General features: G+C 49.0%; 1 protein-coding gene across 4 annotated transcripts in view; it reads left to right on the top strand.

Annotated features, from left to right (window-relative positions):
* NTF3 (neurotrophin 3) overlaps positions 1 to 3,470 on the top strand; it is a 65,145-nt gene extending 61,675 nt beyond the window's left edge. For 3 of the 4 annotated variants that reach the window (XM_046679387.1, XM_046679414.1, XM_046679396.1), the window contains exon 2: positions 2,400 to 3,470. In XM_046679387.1, coding sequence (XP_046535343.1) covers positions 2,400 to 3,194 — 795 coding nt within the window. In that variant the 3' untranslated portion in view covers positions 3,195 to 3,470. Of the gene's footprint in view, positions 1 to 637; positions 764 to 2,399 lie in introns of those variants that run through there. The other variant, XM_046679405.1, reaches the window with a different exon arrangement.
* The last annotated feature ends 11,105 nt before the right edge of the window (positions 3,471 to 14,575 follow it).

Below are 14,575 nucleotides of genomic sequence, written 5' to 3'. Positions count from 1 at the left end.
ATTGAACGCTCTCCTCCTTCTAATACCTTTTGGTTCCATATGCAGGCCACCGCCCGTAAAGTGATTTCCTTTTGCATCCCCAGTCCATCAGCATCATCCATCATCCTTCCTATCAACTCACCCTTGTCGGTACCTTACGCATCTATACATCGACTCTGCTTCTACCTGGGACCTCTCCGCTGACCACACCTGATCTGTTTCCCTGGGAGCAGACAGCCTGTATATTCTTAGCTTACGAAGGCTGGACTTTGGGGTGATTTAATAAATTGTTTTTTGATAGACTCTCAGTCCCAAATTATTTTATTGCAGCTCTATTCTATTTTGATGGGGAGAGGGAGGTATAATTCTAGTTGCGTGTATGCCGTACTTCTGGGGTTGTTCAAGTTTTGTTTTGTTGGTCCCGCAGGATGAAGGAAATGTCACTCATATCCAGAATGGGAGGGAGATGAGTTAGCCTGTGGGAACCATCTTCCTAGGATCATACAGTTCCTAGGGCAATCTCTAGGGCTGGTCAGCAAAGCTAGGCTCCCCTCATCTTTGACTTTAAAGGACTCAGTGGTCCAGAGAGGGGTTCCCATGGAAGGAAGATGATCCCTTGTCAGAGAGACAAGCCAGGAGGTGGGAGGAGGAAGTTGGAGCAAAGTGCCTGCGCCACTGTTGGCCCCTGGGGACAGGAGAGCAGTTCTTCAGACAAGATAGGAAGCGGCCACAGCTGTGACTCCTGGGAGCAGGTTGGCAGGGCAGGCTCGGACGTGGGTACTTGGTAAGCTGGACTGCTTTTCTATCTCTTGTGTCACCTTTGTTTATTTCCCTTCTTTTTTCCCCCTAGGTTTAGCAAAGTCTGGAAATACCAAAGGTGAACCGAGGGAAGGGTTTTTATTTTCCATTTTAGACAGAGCTTTAAAGAGGAAACGATGTTCCCCTGCCGGCCAGTGAGGTGGTAGCAATGGTCATTAAAGAGTGAATTCCTCCAGGCAGGTGACGTGAATCACAGGGGACAGGTCATGTCGCTAGCGTAGCCACCACTCCGCACCCCCCCCACCCCCCGGAGAGGTTGGAGAGCGCCAAGCTTTGGAAAATCTGGGCTTTGCTCTAGTGAGGGAGAGACCAGCAAGGAAGCTGTCTCAAGATCAGCCGTGTAATTCCACCAGGACTCAACAGAAACCCTGTGCTGAGGTTCCACTATGGCAACGGGATGAGAGCGTTGATCAGTTAAAATGCCACTTACGCTAGATAAGAGAATTAGAAATAGAACCACTAAAAGAAACAGTTTGTAATGGAAACTTTAAAAAACCAAGCAAGAAAAAAATAATCAATGAGGAATCTTGCTATTCAGGGCAAGTCCAGCCCATTAATCTGAGCTGATTGTTGCTGCATCTCCATCTTCGCAAGTAGAGCTTTGGCAGGGCTGCTGCCTTGTGAGGGAGGTGTCCAGGAAGCAGCTGGGTGCCCTGGGGAAGCATGTCCATTGGGGAGCTTGGCAGAGCACCCCGAAACTCAGGCCCCTTGCACAGAGTGGGCTGTGGCCCCATATGTTCATTTACAGGGGTAGGAGAATGATTCCACCGGGCCTGGCCCGGCCAGGGATGCGCCACAGTATAGAGGCAGCTGACCCAGCCCCCAGCCTCAGGGTGTTCATTCCTTTGAGAGACCCCAGGGGCTGCATTGGCCGGGGGCGGGAGATAGTAGAGCTATACTTCTTGAGACAATTGCAAGGCTACTGCTGATGATAAAAGACTGTAAAGACGTGTTTATAATTTTCAGGTTCAATTTCTTCATAATTTGCCAAGGTGAAGTGGGCGATGGTCTTTCCAGGCTCAAGTGATATTTAAAGAAGCAGAAGGACATCGTCCACACACAACAGAAGGCTGCAGATATAGTTGACTTCAGATGCAGATGCAGTAGGTGCTGTCTGTCCAGGAGAGAAAGCAGAGACCAGACCGGAGCGGCCTCCTCATCCTGCCTCAGCCTCTCATGCTCCTTGTGGCCTGGTCCTAGAAAGAGATTTAAACGCCCTATACCATATTCTCTCCATTAACGTTTTTGGTACTTTGTTAAACAATGATTTTGTCCTCTCTCTCTCACTTACACAACACACATGCAGACACAGAGAACATCTCTTGCCCTGTCACACAACCACAATGCAAGAAGAAAGATTGTTGAGTGAAGGCATGTGGAAGTCGAGGAGAGAAGGTGCCTTAGAGATTCAGAGGGCTTGTATTAAAGCAGTGTTTCCCAGGGTCGGGGAAGAAACAGACAACCTTGTCTGGACATCCAGAGTTCGGGTGCTCGCCGAGGGTGGTGATGCCTGGCTCTCCCGCCCTCACAGGTGGCTGGTCCCCGAATGATGTGGACTCAGCTGCCACAGCCTGCTAGTAACACCTGTGTTTCCTTTTCAGCTCTTACAGGTGAACAAGGTGATGTCCATCTTGTTTTATGTGATATTTCTCGCTTATCTCCGTGGCATCCAAGGGAACAACATGGATCAGAGGAGTTTGCCAGAAGACTCACTCAATTCCCTGATTATTAAGCTGATCCAGGCAGATATTTTGAAAAACAAGCTCTCCAAGCAGATGGTGGACGTTAAGGAAAACTACCAGAGCACCCTGCCCAAAGCAGACGCCCCCCGGGAGCCGGCGCGGGGAGAGCCCGCCAGGGCGGAATTCCAGCCAATGATTGCCATGGACACCGAGCTGCTGCGGCAACAGAGACGCTACAACTCACCCCGGGTCCTGCTGAGTGACAGCACGCCCTTGGAGCCCCCGCCCTTGTATCTCATGGAGGATTACGTGGGCAACCCCGTGGCGGCCAACAGAACATCGCGGCGGAAGAGGTACGCGGAGCACAAGAGCCACCGAGGGGAGTACTCCGTGTGTGACAGCGAGAGTCTGTGGGTGACCGACAAGTCATCGGCCATCGACATTCGGGGACACCAGGTCACGGTGCTGGGGGAGATTAAAACCGGCAACTCTCCTGTCAAACAATATTTTTATGAGACGAGATGTAAAGAAGCCAGGCCTGTCAAGAACGGTTGCAGGGGGATCGACGACAAACACTGGAACTCTCAGTGCAAAACGTCCCAAACGTACGTCCGAGCACTGACGTCAGAAAACAATAAACTCGTAGGCTGGCGATGGATACGGATAGACACTTCCTGTGTGTGTGCCTTGTCGAGAAAAATCGGAAGAACATGAATTGGCATCTCTCCCCATATATAAATTATTACTTTAAATTATATGATATGCATGTAGCATATAAATGTTTATATTGTTTTTATATATTATAAGTTGACCTTTATTTATTAAACTTCAGCAACCCTACAGTATATAAGCTTTTTTCTCAATAAAATCAGTGTGCTTGCCTTCCCTCAGGCCTCTCCCATCTGTTAAACCTTCTTCTGTGACCCGGCTCTCAGGAGCCGTCTGTAAAATCTGTGTACACCAGTATTTTGCATTCAGTATTGTCAAGGCCATGACTGTCGTTTTAGTAAACTTGTTAAAATCAGATGATGTCAGAGTTGTGTGTAGACGCAGTGATACCCCCGCTTCTGGTATACTTCACGTTTGATGAGTTAATTAAAAGAACTGTTACCACCTGCATTGAAAATGATAGCCGGCAGCTTCGAGCTCCCTCTTAATCCCGGCCAGCGAGCTCGAGGTCCAGAACTTGTGCCCCTCTCTCTGCCGTCAGTTTTGCCAATTAGAACGATGACTTGCTCCAGTGTCGTGGTCCTGGAACAATAACAAGGAACCTACAATTTGAGTGTTGGAAGTTTCTTTTCAGCACATTTGTTGTTTTGGGGTTTGGTGGTGTTTAAGGATTGGAATTTTTTTTTTGGCTTTAGTTTTTGTTTTGCTTTTTGCAAGCGGTTTTTATCCTTTTTAGGCACATAGGAAAAAATTTTTAACTATTTGTGACAGAGTAATTGTATGGTTACCCAGAAGTAAACTGAAATAGGTCGTGAATAATCTACACACACAAGAGCGTTTACTGATAGGAGATCCTCATGGTATGGCCTGTGCCCTCCCCTGGCAGCCCCTCCTACAGCTGCATGAGGAATTGGAAAATGCTCATGTTTCGGAGTCAGTTCTAGGTTCAAATTCCAGTTTCTTCCCTGTGACTTGGGGCAAGATTTTGAAGGCTCTCTGAGCCTAGGTTTACTCAGGTCAGAAAGTCAGATGGGGATTGTTCCCTACCTCACAGGGCTGTCCTGAGGATTCAGCGGAAGATGCACCGTCCACTTCCCAGCCTAGGGCAGGCATGCGAGAATGATAGCTCCTTGTCTGTTCCCTCCCGCTCCTTTCTTAGGTATTGTGTTCCTCTGCATTGTTGTGGGTTGATTCATCCCCTTGGATGTAAAAAGCCCAAATGGAAGGAAGCTTCCCGGTGCCTACTGAGTTCCAGAAGGGGTCTGCAACAGCCGAGGCAGCACTGTGGCGATGGCCACCCCTGTCCTGCCTTGAGGAGGACACTAGTTGTGTGCCCCAAGGGGTTCGTTGATTCCTTTTTCCACTGAAAATTAGTTCATCCTCTTGGGGCTGGAGCCTAAGGACTTTCATCTCCCATCTTGTCAGAGGCACAATGTGCCCACTGTCCCACTATGGAAGCTGCCCTTCTGCCCTGAAACCCTGTCCTGTGCCTTCTCTGCATCCCCTGCCTTCAAGGCCTGCGTGTGCTCTCTCCATGTAGGGCCGGCCACGCCCCAAGATCTCTCTAACACACGCCTAATAGCACATGTCCTTTATGTGACATGAACCTCTTGAAACGGGCTCAGCAAATAGCAGTGGCTTCAGTTAAGAGCATCATTACACTGCACCCGATTCTGGATGCCCAAAATACGAGGGCAGGAAATGAGGAGTTTGCCGTGTGCCCACTATGTGCTGGGCACTTTCAGACACTGCCACCATTAGTTGTCACAAATCTTCGAGGTAGCCATGATCATCTCCATTTACAAGTGAGGAAACAGGCTCGAGAATTTAACATGCCTGTGATCACTGAGGAGGAAAGTGGCAGAGTGAAGACTTAATCGCTGGTTAAGTGATGGCGCAGGCCCGTTTCCTCCCGCTCGTCCCTCCCCACCCCTTCTGCATGGCAGCACTGCACTTCAGAATGAACATTACCATCCTAGAGAAATGAAAAGCAGAGTTCTCTGCGTGGAAACGTTTTGTAGCTCTTGCTTCATGAGCTACGTCAGGAGCACAATAAAGCCACTGCTAGGATAACAGGAGTCTTATGTCTTCAGTTCTCAGGCTGGAGTTGAGGAGGCCTTATGCTCCTCTTCTGGAACTTCTATTCCGAGTGGGCACAGAGCCTGTCTAGAGGGTCCGGCTGCCTGGGAAGATGCGCTTGGATGATGGAGGTCCCAGACCGCAGCCTGGGAAGGCACAGCCCCTAAACAGCAGGGCGAGTCCTGGGCTTTGCCTTGAACGGAAGGAGTTTGCCTGCACGTCAAGGGCGAGTCTGGAGCAGCAGGCATCTCCGGTACGTGCAACTTTGTGGAGGAAATGAACCTGGGGATGAGACAAAAACTATCCTTGAAGGAACTCTGGGCTTCAGGCCATGTGACAGCTCTGCACCTCCCATGCTGGGGAGCAGGGCAATGAAGTGTTACCCAGTTCTGTTTTAGTAACTTTATTGGCATAAGAGGGCATTCGAGCTCTGCCAAGGTCAACATGTTGGCTTACGGGCCCCGGGCAGAGCCTTCCTCAAGGTTCATAGGAGGCCTGTTTCTGGCCAATGTGCACATTGGCCACTGCGATAGGTTGGAAGTAAACTCATCTCTGAGACAGCAGGGCCTTGGAGGGCTGGTATCTAGGTCCTGGACAACTCCACCCTCGCCTTCATCTTCCCGTGTTGCTTGGTTTCTTGTCGGAGCTTCATTGAACAGAGAGCCCGGCTGTAGCGTGAAGAACTTGACCAGATGGAGAAGACCCGTTCTGGCCCAGCTTTGTTGCCAGTAGCTGCATGACCTTGGGTAACTCGCCTGTCTTAATGCGGACTTTCAGCATCATGAGACTCTCCTGCAGAGAGGGCCAGTATCCAGACTGGACAGTCCTCGCTTCCTTAATGAATGCGACAATGAGAAGCTCTGTGGGCCATTGGTGGGGGCTTCTCTCTGCCCTCTCATAAGTCTCCAAGGTTCCCCCATTTACAGGCTGTGTGAACCTAAGTTGCTTAACCTCTCTGAGCCTTTGTTTTCTCATCTGTAAAACAAGGATAGTGCCTACTTCATAGGATTATTTTGTAATGTAGGGAAAAAAATCCAGTTCCTGGCACATGAGAAGCCCCCTTGAGTGTTAGTGATGATGAGGATGATGATTAGCTTTGGGGGATTTGCAGGCGTCCTCATTCTGGAATTCTGGTAGGAAGGGTGAAGGATTAGTCCTAATTACAGTGTATCAATCAGCTATCCCACGGAAGGCAGACCCCAGGGTAGCATTTACCCAGTGCTCTTCTACAGGTTTCTCCATCAAACCGCTGGTCCAGTGTCACCAACAGGGTTTTCGTCCTCCTCAGCTGACACTGCAGGGCAGGTATTTCTAATGTTTCTCTGCAGCACTGCTAGCACCCTGCATGATTTTCTGAAGAGTGTGTCTGTGTGTGTGTGCGTGCCTTCTTGCAAAGCTCCCAGACAGCTTTGTTCTTGTACTCTCTCTCTTTCACTCTGCCACTTGTGTCCAACCATGCCTTCTCCCGGCTGGTGTATTAGGATTTGGCATTTTTGAGCATTCCTTTGTGGTTCCCTTTCCTGTGTATGTGTGTTTATGTGTGCTTTTTAGTTCATTTAGTCCAGTAGAAACCCTCCGCTGAGGCTTGGAGAAACTGTCTGCATTTACTTGATCACCTTTGAACACGTGTTCAGGAAAGAGTCTGTGTAGTCAGTTTACGGCCACCTAGAGAGCTGACTTCCCCAGGAAGACGCAGCTCCCAGGCTTCAAGCTCCGACGGCCCTGGGTGTGCAGAGGCAGCACTGGGTCCTCGGTTAGGCCCGGCGTTGCCTCACCAAGCTCCAGCTCTGCTCGGCCTCGGCCAGGGCACTCTGCAGCCCAGAGAACAGCCACCTGTCTACACCACCACCTACCCCACCCCCTGGCCCAAGGGCCTCGCGTGAGCTCTGATCCACAAACCCAGGAAGAGCCGCGGCCACCGAAGGCTGCTTGTGTCCCTTGGAGCCTTCTTCAGGCTAATGCTCTTCCTCAGCAATGTCCCCACACCCAAATCAAAGGAGACTCAAACTCTTCACATATGCCTTCTCCAGTTTCGGTGGCCGGGGGGTCTTCTCACAAGGCACATGTGTTTCACAAGAAGCTGAAATGCAGGCGCCTCTGAGTTGACTGGAGCCCCTGGGTTCTTGTTTGGTTCCAGCTGAAGGTTGGCTCAGCTTGGAAGAGCAGAACCACAGAGCAGGTCGGAAGCATTTGGGAGGACCGTGGGTTTGTGTCCTTCAGTCCTTGGCCTGTATACCGTCATAGTACATGGAAGGCCAATGATACAAGCACAGCTGTACCTGGGGTTGGGGCCTGGGGTGGGGAGGAGCAAGGGGGTGGGGAAGGCAAAGGCCCAGAGATATCAAAAGCCTTTTCTAGAAACTGGCTACTGCTGATGAGTTTGGCTGAGTTGAACTGTTAGAGAGTTCAGTAATGACATTGCCAATTCAATTACAGAAGCCTCTGTGGCAAGAAAATATAAAAGTTTACTGGGAAATTATGAAACACAGCTTAATGAGTTAGACGGCTTTTCACACAGAGACGTATGGAGGTGGGTGGGCGCTCATGCATGCGATTGCATGTGTGTGTATGTGTGTGTGTGTGTAGCTCCTTTGATATCCTAACCGTTGATGTATTGCATTTTTTTAAAGAAAGGTAATGCTTGAAAGGAATGTTCTGGAACACGAGTTTAACCTTTAGGAGACTGAGCTGGTAGCCAGCTGGGGAGCATATGGAAAATGAACATTCCTAGGGCCAGAAAACAGGCTGATCAGGGTTGAGGATTTAAGACAGAAGAGGCATCAGGCAGACTCCACCAGGCAAAACGGAAGGCGATGGAGCTGCGGGCCTTATGATTTGGTACGAAAGCATCAGAAGCTGGCGCTGGGGTTAGGGAGTGGAAGATAAGGTCACATGGAAGAATAAATAATAATAATAATAATGGTCATCATTTCCTGGCTACCTCCTCCATGTAAGGCACTGTGTACACCCTGGTAGTTTTAACCCTTTTGTGCAGTTGAGGACACTGGGTAAGAAAAGTTAACTTGCCTGAGGTCGTACAGCTGGTTAGGGGGAGTGCCCAGATAGGAACCCAGGGGGTCTGTGTGGTTAGGAAGCACGTGCTCTTAACTGCATGAGTAAGACTGTGATGGAGAAGATGCCGAGTGTTTCAGAGGACCCTGACTGCTGAATTTCAGCGGGATGGGGGGTGAGGAGGGTGGCATGCACCTGGCACACAGGGAGAGAGTCAAGGGTCGACACCTCAGGGCTTCCCACAATTGTTCTCCCTGCGTGGACGCCGGAGTCATCCTTGCTCACTGCAGCCGGGGTTTCCAGTAGGTGGGGGAGGGGAGTGCAGCCCCCGCCCGCACCCTCCATCCCTCGCCTGCAGTTTAACAATCACGCACTGAGGCGCAGGGGGCTGTGGCTGCTCCCTGAAGGATAAAGATCAGCAGGGCTATAATAAATATCTCTTTGGGGCTTTAGTGGAGGTAAAAGACAGGAATTTCAAATTTGGACAGAAACTTTCATTCTCCCTTCAAGGCTCTATCATTTCTTCATTCAGTACTTTTTTTTAAAATTTGTTGAGTGCCTACTAGATGTCAGACACCCTGCTCTACTGTATGGACTCAGCAGAAAAGATGTCATCTCTCCTGGCAGAGCAGAGGGTCGAAAGGATGGGACCTTAAGGGATCGCAGCTTAGAGTAGCCTGGATGGCTTCCACATCTGCTCTGTAAGCACCTCCTCACAAGGAGCTGTCTTTACTTTAAAACAGCTCTAATTATCTGATAGAAAGTACTTCTCTATGTTGACGCCAAATCCACAGATAAAACAGTTAGAACTAGATGGTCAACAAAAGGGGCTGCGGGAACCCAGAAAACGATCTCCTAAATGCTGTTTGGGACAGTCAAGCAAGGCTTCGCTGAGGAGGTGACCTCTGAGCTGACTCTTAAGGATGAGTAGGAGCTTGACAGGGAAGAACGAGGAGAAGGATGTTCCAGATGGAGAAACAACGTACAAAAGTGCATAATGATGAAAGGGTCTGACATCCGTAGAAAAGAATAAAAGGTTTGGGGTAACTAGAAGTTCTTAACTGTGGGAAGCTAGAGAGAGAAGTTGGATCGTGTGTGAAAGGTTATGAATTTTGGATTTGATTTCTGGGCACCCCCGACTTAAGCATCAGAATCACCCAGAAGGCTTGTTAACACTGACGTCTGGGCCCCATACACCTGAGTTTCTGGTTCCTTAGTTCTGGGGTGGAGCTTGAGAATTTGCATTTCTAACAAGTTCCCAGGTGATGCTGCTGCACACTTTGAGAATCACTGGTTTACTAAGCAATGAGGAATCAACGAGGGTTTTTTCAGCAGATGATTTTGGTGGCGGTATCACTGACAGATGGACTGGAGAGATACTGATGGAGTGACAGCTGGAAGAGCAGTAGTCAACATGACAAGGGAGGGTCAAGGCTGAGGAGAAGGCAGTGGGAGCAGGCAGAAACATCAGATCAGGGAAACATTTTTGAGATGTAATCAGTAAGATGTGGTAACCAATTGGATGTGAGAGAGTAAGGCATTAAGGCAGATGACCACAACATTCTCAAGGCATCATGGTTCTAGATCAAATTCCGCAAGACAGCAAGATAACTAGGTCTGAAGGCAGGGATGGTAATGAGTTTGAGGTGCCCATGGGACATCAAGGTAGAGATATCCAATAGACAATTAATTATCAAGATAGAAGTATGCTTGAAATTATGAAAGCACAGCTCTTACTTATTTAGAAATAATGCAGCATAGATAAGACTCTCCATTTACAAATGGATCAGTGGAAGCCAAAATGGGTGGAAGCTCATCAGCAAATCAGGGTGTGGGATCAGGACTCCCTCTAGGGCCTACAGTCAGGCCTCCGTGGCTGACGGCCTGTCCTGTCCACCTGCGTCATCGCTTTGCAAGCTGCACAAACTGCTTGGGGATGACAGAGGAGAAGGAATGAATACGCTGAGGCCCAGAGCATCTGTGTCTTCCGCCAGTGTCCCTCCACAGAGGTGTGCCTCAGGGCAGCTTAAGGAGTCTATTCTCAGAGACAATTCAGGTTACATTTTAAAGGAAAAAGTCAGATGTTGGGAAGCCAAAATCTAAAGATTCTGGTCAAAAAAAGGACTTGTTGTGGTTCTATTTTCTGGGCTAGGACCTTTCCCAGCTGTTACAGTGGTTCCTTGAAAGCCTCTTGGTCAACCAGGAAAATGAAAGATTCGTCTCTCTTAGGAAGTCCTGGACGGAGCCAGTCACCCTTCTGCTCGGAGGTGCAGACAGACGGGCCATTCCCTCTGCCTTGAATGTTCTTCCTTTGTCCTTGGCTCCCTTGTCCGACTCACTCCTGCTCAGTCTTCAGTTCTCAGTGTGTAGATTCCGTTTCCTTGTGGCGGTGGGGGGGGGGGGGGGCCTTTCCTGACACCTCCTCCTGAGTTCGTTGTCATCTAGCCTTCCCCACCATTTTATATTCTCATAGCACCCAGCATTTTATTTCATATCATATAATACCTCTGAAATGATGGCTGGATGCTTCTTTGTGTAATGACTTGTTGGAGTTGTTGCCCCATTTGCTGTAATTTCTGTAAGTAGCTATCATGCAGATTTTAGTCAGGACTGTAACCCAAAGGCTGGGTGCTAAGTTCTCACTCAATCAATATTTGTTGTGCAAATGGTGACTGAATCCCCCGAATAAACTTGGACTACAACAGGAAGAAGTGTTCGGGTCAAACCCAAGGGAGAACGAGTGAGTTAGTATGGAAGTCCGTATTGCTCTTTGGTTATTTAAATGTCCCTGATGAGTCAGGGGAATATATCTCAGAGGCAAGAAGCTCAATAATATAGAATCATAATGTCCTTTTTGGTCCAAAGATTTGAGACTCCTTTATTACATGGGTGAAATGTTGAGAAGAGCACTCAAATTGAAAGAAAACAACTTTTAAATATAAGTAAAGAAAAACAAAATGCAAGGTCATGAACCAGGGCCATGTTCATGTTTCTGAGATAAAGAACATCCTGTATTGGTTGAGCAGTCATTCGGTCATTCAATCCATCCATTCAATTCATTCAGTGAATTTTGGTGGTGTTGTTTTTGTTGTTGCTGAGGAAGATTCACCCTGAGCTAACATCTGCTGCCAATCTTCCTTTTTTTCTGTGTGAGCCACTGCCACAGCATGGTCACTGACAGACGAGTGGTGTAGGTCTGTGCCTGGGAATCGAACCCAGGCCACCAAAGTGGAGCATGCTGAGCTTAACAACTAGGCCACTGGGGCTGGCCCTCAACAAATTTTTATAGACTTACTGTGTGCCAACTCTCCTCCTAGGCATTGATTAGTATAGTAACAAACAGGCAGATGACACTCACACCTTATGGAACATCCCATCTAGAGAGAGTGGCAGGAAAAACAAATAAAGAAATAAGCAAATATGCATGTAAAATAATTTCAGGTGGTGGTAAACAATAAGAGGAAATATATAACCATAAAAGGATAGAGAATGCACATAGTGTAGACAAGCGGTTTGGGGCAGGGTGATGGTGGTATTATATACTATATATTTTCATGATTAAAATGCTTGCTGCAGGCTGGCGCAGTGGCATAGTGATTAAGCTCATGCCGTCTGCTTCAGCAGTCCAGGGTTCACCGGTTCAGATCCCTGGTATGGACATACACACAGCTCATCCAGCCGTTCTGTGGTGACATCCCACATGAAAAATAGAGGAAGATGGGCATGGATGTTAGCTCAGGGCCAGTCTTCTTCACCAAAAAGAAGAGAAAAAGCTTGCTGCTATGAAATTCGAAACATGAAATGTTAGTCTGCCTAAAGGAAGCCAAACAGATTTTCATGTACTCTGAGTAATTAATGACCCTAATTAAGCATACAATCTTTTAACCAAAAAGCAAAATCAAGCTTGGGCAATGGAAGTGTAAACGGGGCCCAATTTATGAACCATCTCTGGGTGAAGGTTTTTATCAGAGACCTTAGGCACCCAGTCCCCTCCCCGCCCCCTGCCACCCCGGTAACAGCCTTATGCACAGTGTTGATTTCCCCAGAGGGTCTTCAGCCTTCCCCCACTCTGAGGGCCTTTCTACCCTGTCAAACCTGTTCCATTCCAGAGAAACAAGACTCAGTCACCCCCTCCTGCTGTTGGGCGGGCTCAGGTCCCCTGAAAGGCTTGGGGGCAGGCGGAGGGCAGGCCACTCCCTCTGAATTCCTGTGCCTCCAGCTCCTGCTGGCAGTTCCTCCACCAGGGGAGGTGGGGAGCTTTGCCCAACCCAAGGCTGGGCTTCTGGCTTTGGTCCCCAAGGGAAGTTTCTTCTAATCTAAGACATGCTTCAAGAAAACTGTTCTTGGGGTCACATCACACTGACTTTTCTTGGGACTGTAGTTGAGTCATTTGTACTCCTCACCCCTCAGTTTTCCTTCCTGAGGAGTGAGTATAAAAACATTCCTAATTTGATAACAAAGTGTCCTGAGAGCTAGCCCAGCCTACTTAAGAATGAGTGGCAGGGGCGACAGCTTTGAGATGGTACAGAGAAGCCAGCGGAGTGGTCTCTGAGAAGCTCCAGAAAAACTGTTAGAAGCGCTTCCCACCCCAACCTACTAAGCCAGCTAGTCCCCAGAGAAGTTAGGCAACTCAGGCAAAGTCACACAGCTAATATATAGGACAGGGCAGGGATAAAAATGAGATCCTCTGTTATCCAGTCCAGAATACCCTCCATTACTCCACACTGCCTTAAGAGGCACCTTCTTGACCCAACTACAGGAGTGAGCCACATGAGGGGTGTAAACGCTTCTACTGGGCCAGCAGAAGAGGTTTTGCAAAGGCCTTGCAGATGCCACCCCAGCATCTGCCCTGCCTTCAAGGGCTTCTGCTGTTCCCAGGGACTTCTCAGAGACCCGGCCTTTCTGCATGAAGTCCGCACGTCTGTGGCTATCAGACCCTCCAGAGGTTGCCCCTCTGGTTTGTGTTGTGGTGGGGTGACCCATGTCCAGGAGGCCTAGACTGGACCCCTGATCCCACCATTCATGTTCATGTGACCTTGGGCATTTCCCCAATTTCCTTCGGTCTCAAGTTTCCTATAAAACAGAGATGATGATAGGACCTACCTCTCAAGGTGATAATGAAAATGTCTGTAGCTGGAACAGGCAGCGTGGACCAGTGGACAGCTGTCAGCTGGAGCAGGGTCCTGGGGTCTCCCCAGGCCTTCGTTAAGTGATAGAGAACAGGGAATTCCTGTCTGCGGACCCCAAGGGAAGGGAATGGTAAGGAGAGATCCTTTGGGGAGCTTGAGACAGCAGTTATTACTGTTATTACTAATGGGCATTTTAACAACTGGCCAGCTGTACCAGCATCTTCCAGCCTGACATCCACTCTGCCTACCTCACAGGAATGTTGTCCGGATGGAAGGCAAGCACGTAAGTCTTTGCAAGTTTGGCAGCTTGCTTGGCATCCAGGAAGCCCTCAGTAACATCAGCTCTCTCTCCCTGAGAGCTGGGACCTGCGCCTGCTGCCTCCAGACGAGGAAATCCAGCTGGCCAGTGGCCCCACCGCACAGACCCACACATTATCTTGCTGTTCACTGCCACCCTCGTTCTAGGGAGGGGTCTCTCTTTCTTGCTCAAATCCCTCACGCTGTAGCCAAGTCAGTTCTTTTCATGCTTTTGATTTTTAATTCCAGACCAACTCTTTCTAAAGAAAGGGCTTTCGAAAGCCCTTGTAAAAATACCCTAGGCTCCAAAAGCAGAGTACCAGTTGGATGGGAAAGGGGATCACAAAACAGAAGATGCCCGATCTCTACGGGTTTCTTTTGCAGCATCTGCCTTTCCTCCTCCTCGTGTTCCAGCAGACAGTAGCTCTGCCAGAGTTCAGGCCTGTCTCTGCTGCTGGATGGGGCACTGCCCCTCCTGATTTTAACAGCTTAGCTCCATTTTAGCAAGATGTGGTAGAGATATAGTGTAGACCACTGAGAGCCCAGTGTGCCCATCAAGAGCTGCACATGTGAACCTGGAATCCTGGTCCCCCTGAACGACCTCAGATGAGTAAGAGGTCCCTACACCACAGCCGTTCCCTCCTCCCTCAACACTGGCTCTGTGTCAGAGCCCTGCTTGGGGATACAGAGTGCATGGAGAGGGAGACACAGACAGCTGTGATGCAATGCGATCAGTGTTTCATGAAGTAGCTTCATGACAGCTTGTTAGGGCACAGATAAGGGGCTCTTTGCCTCAGGCAAACTAAGAGGTTTGTGTTGTTGGAACATAAAGAGTGAGGACAGCAAGGGCCAGACAGTGGAGGCCCACTGTGCCATGCTAAGGAGCGTGGACCTCATCTTACAGGAAAG

This window comes from Equus quagga, chromosome 1 (genome assembly GCF_021613505.1).
Source record: "Equus quagga isolate Etosha38 chromosome 1, UCLA_HA_Equagga_1.0, whole genome shotgun sequence".
Classification (NCBI taxonomy): Eukaryota; Metazoa; Chordata; class Mammalia; order Perissodactyla; family Equidae; genus Equus; species Equus quagga.
This window is presented reverse-complemented; position numbering and strand designations above follow the sequence as displayed.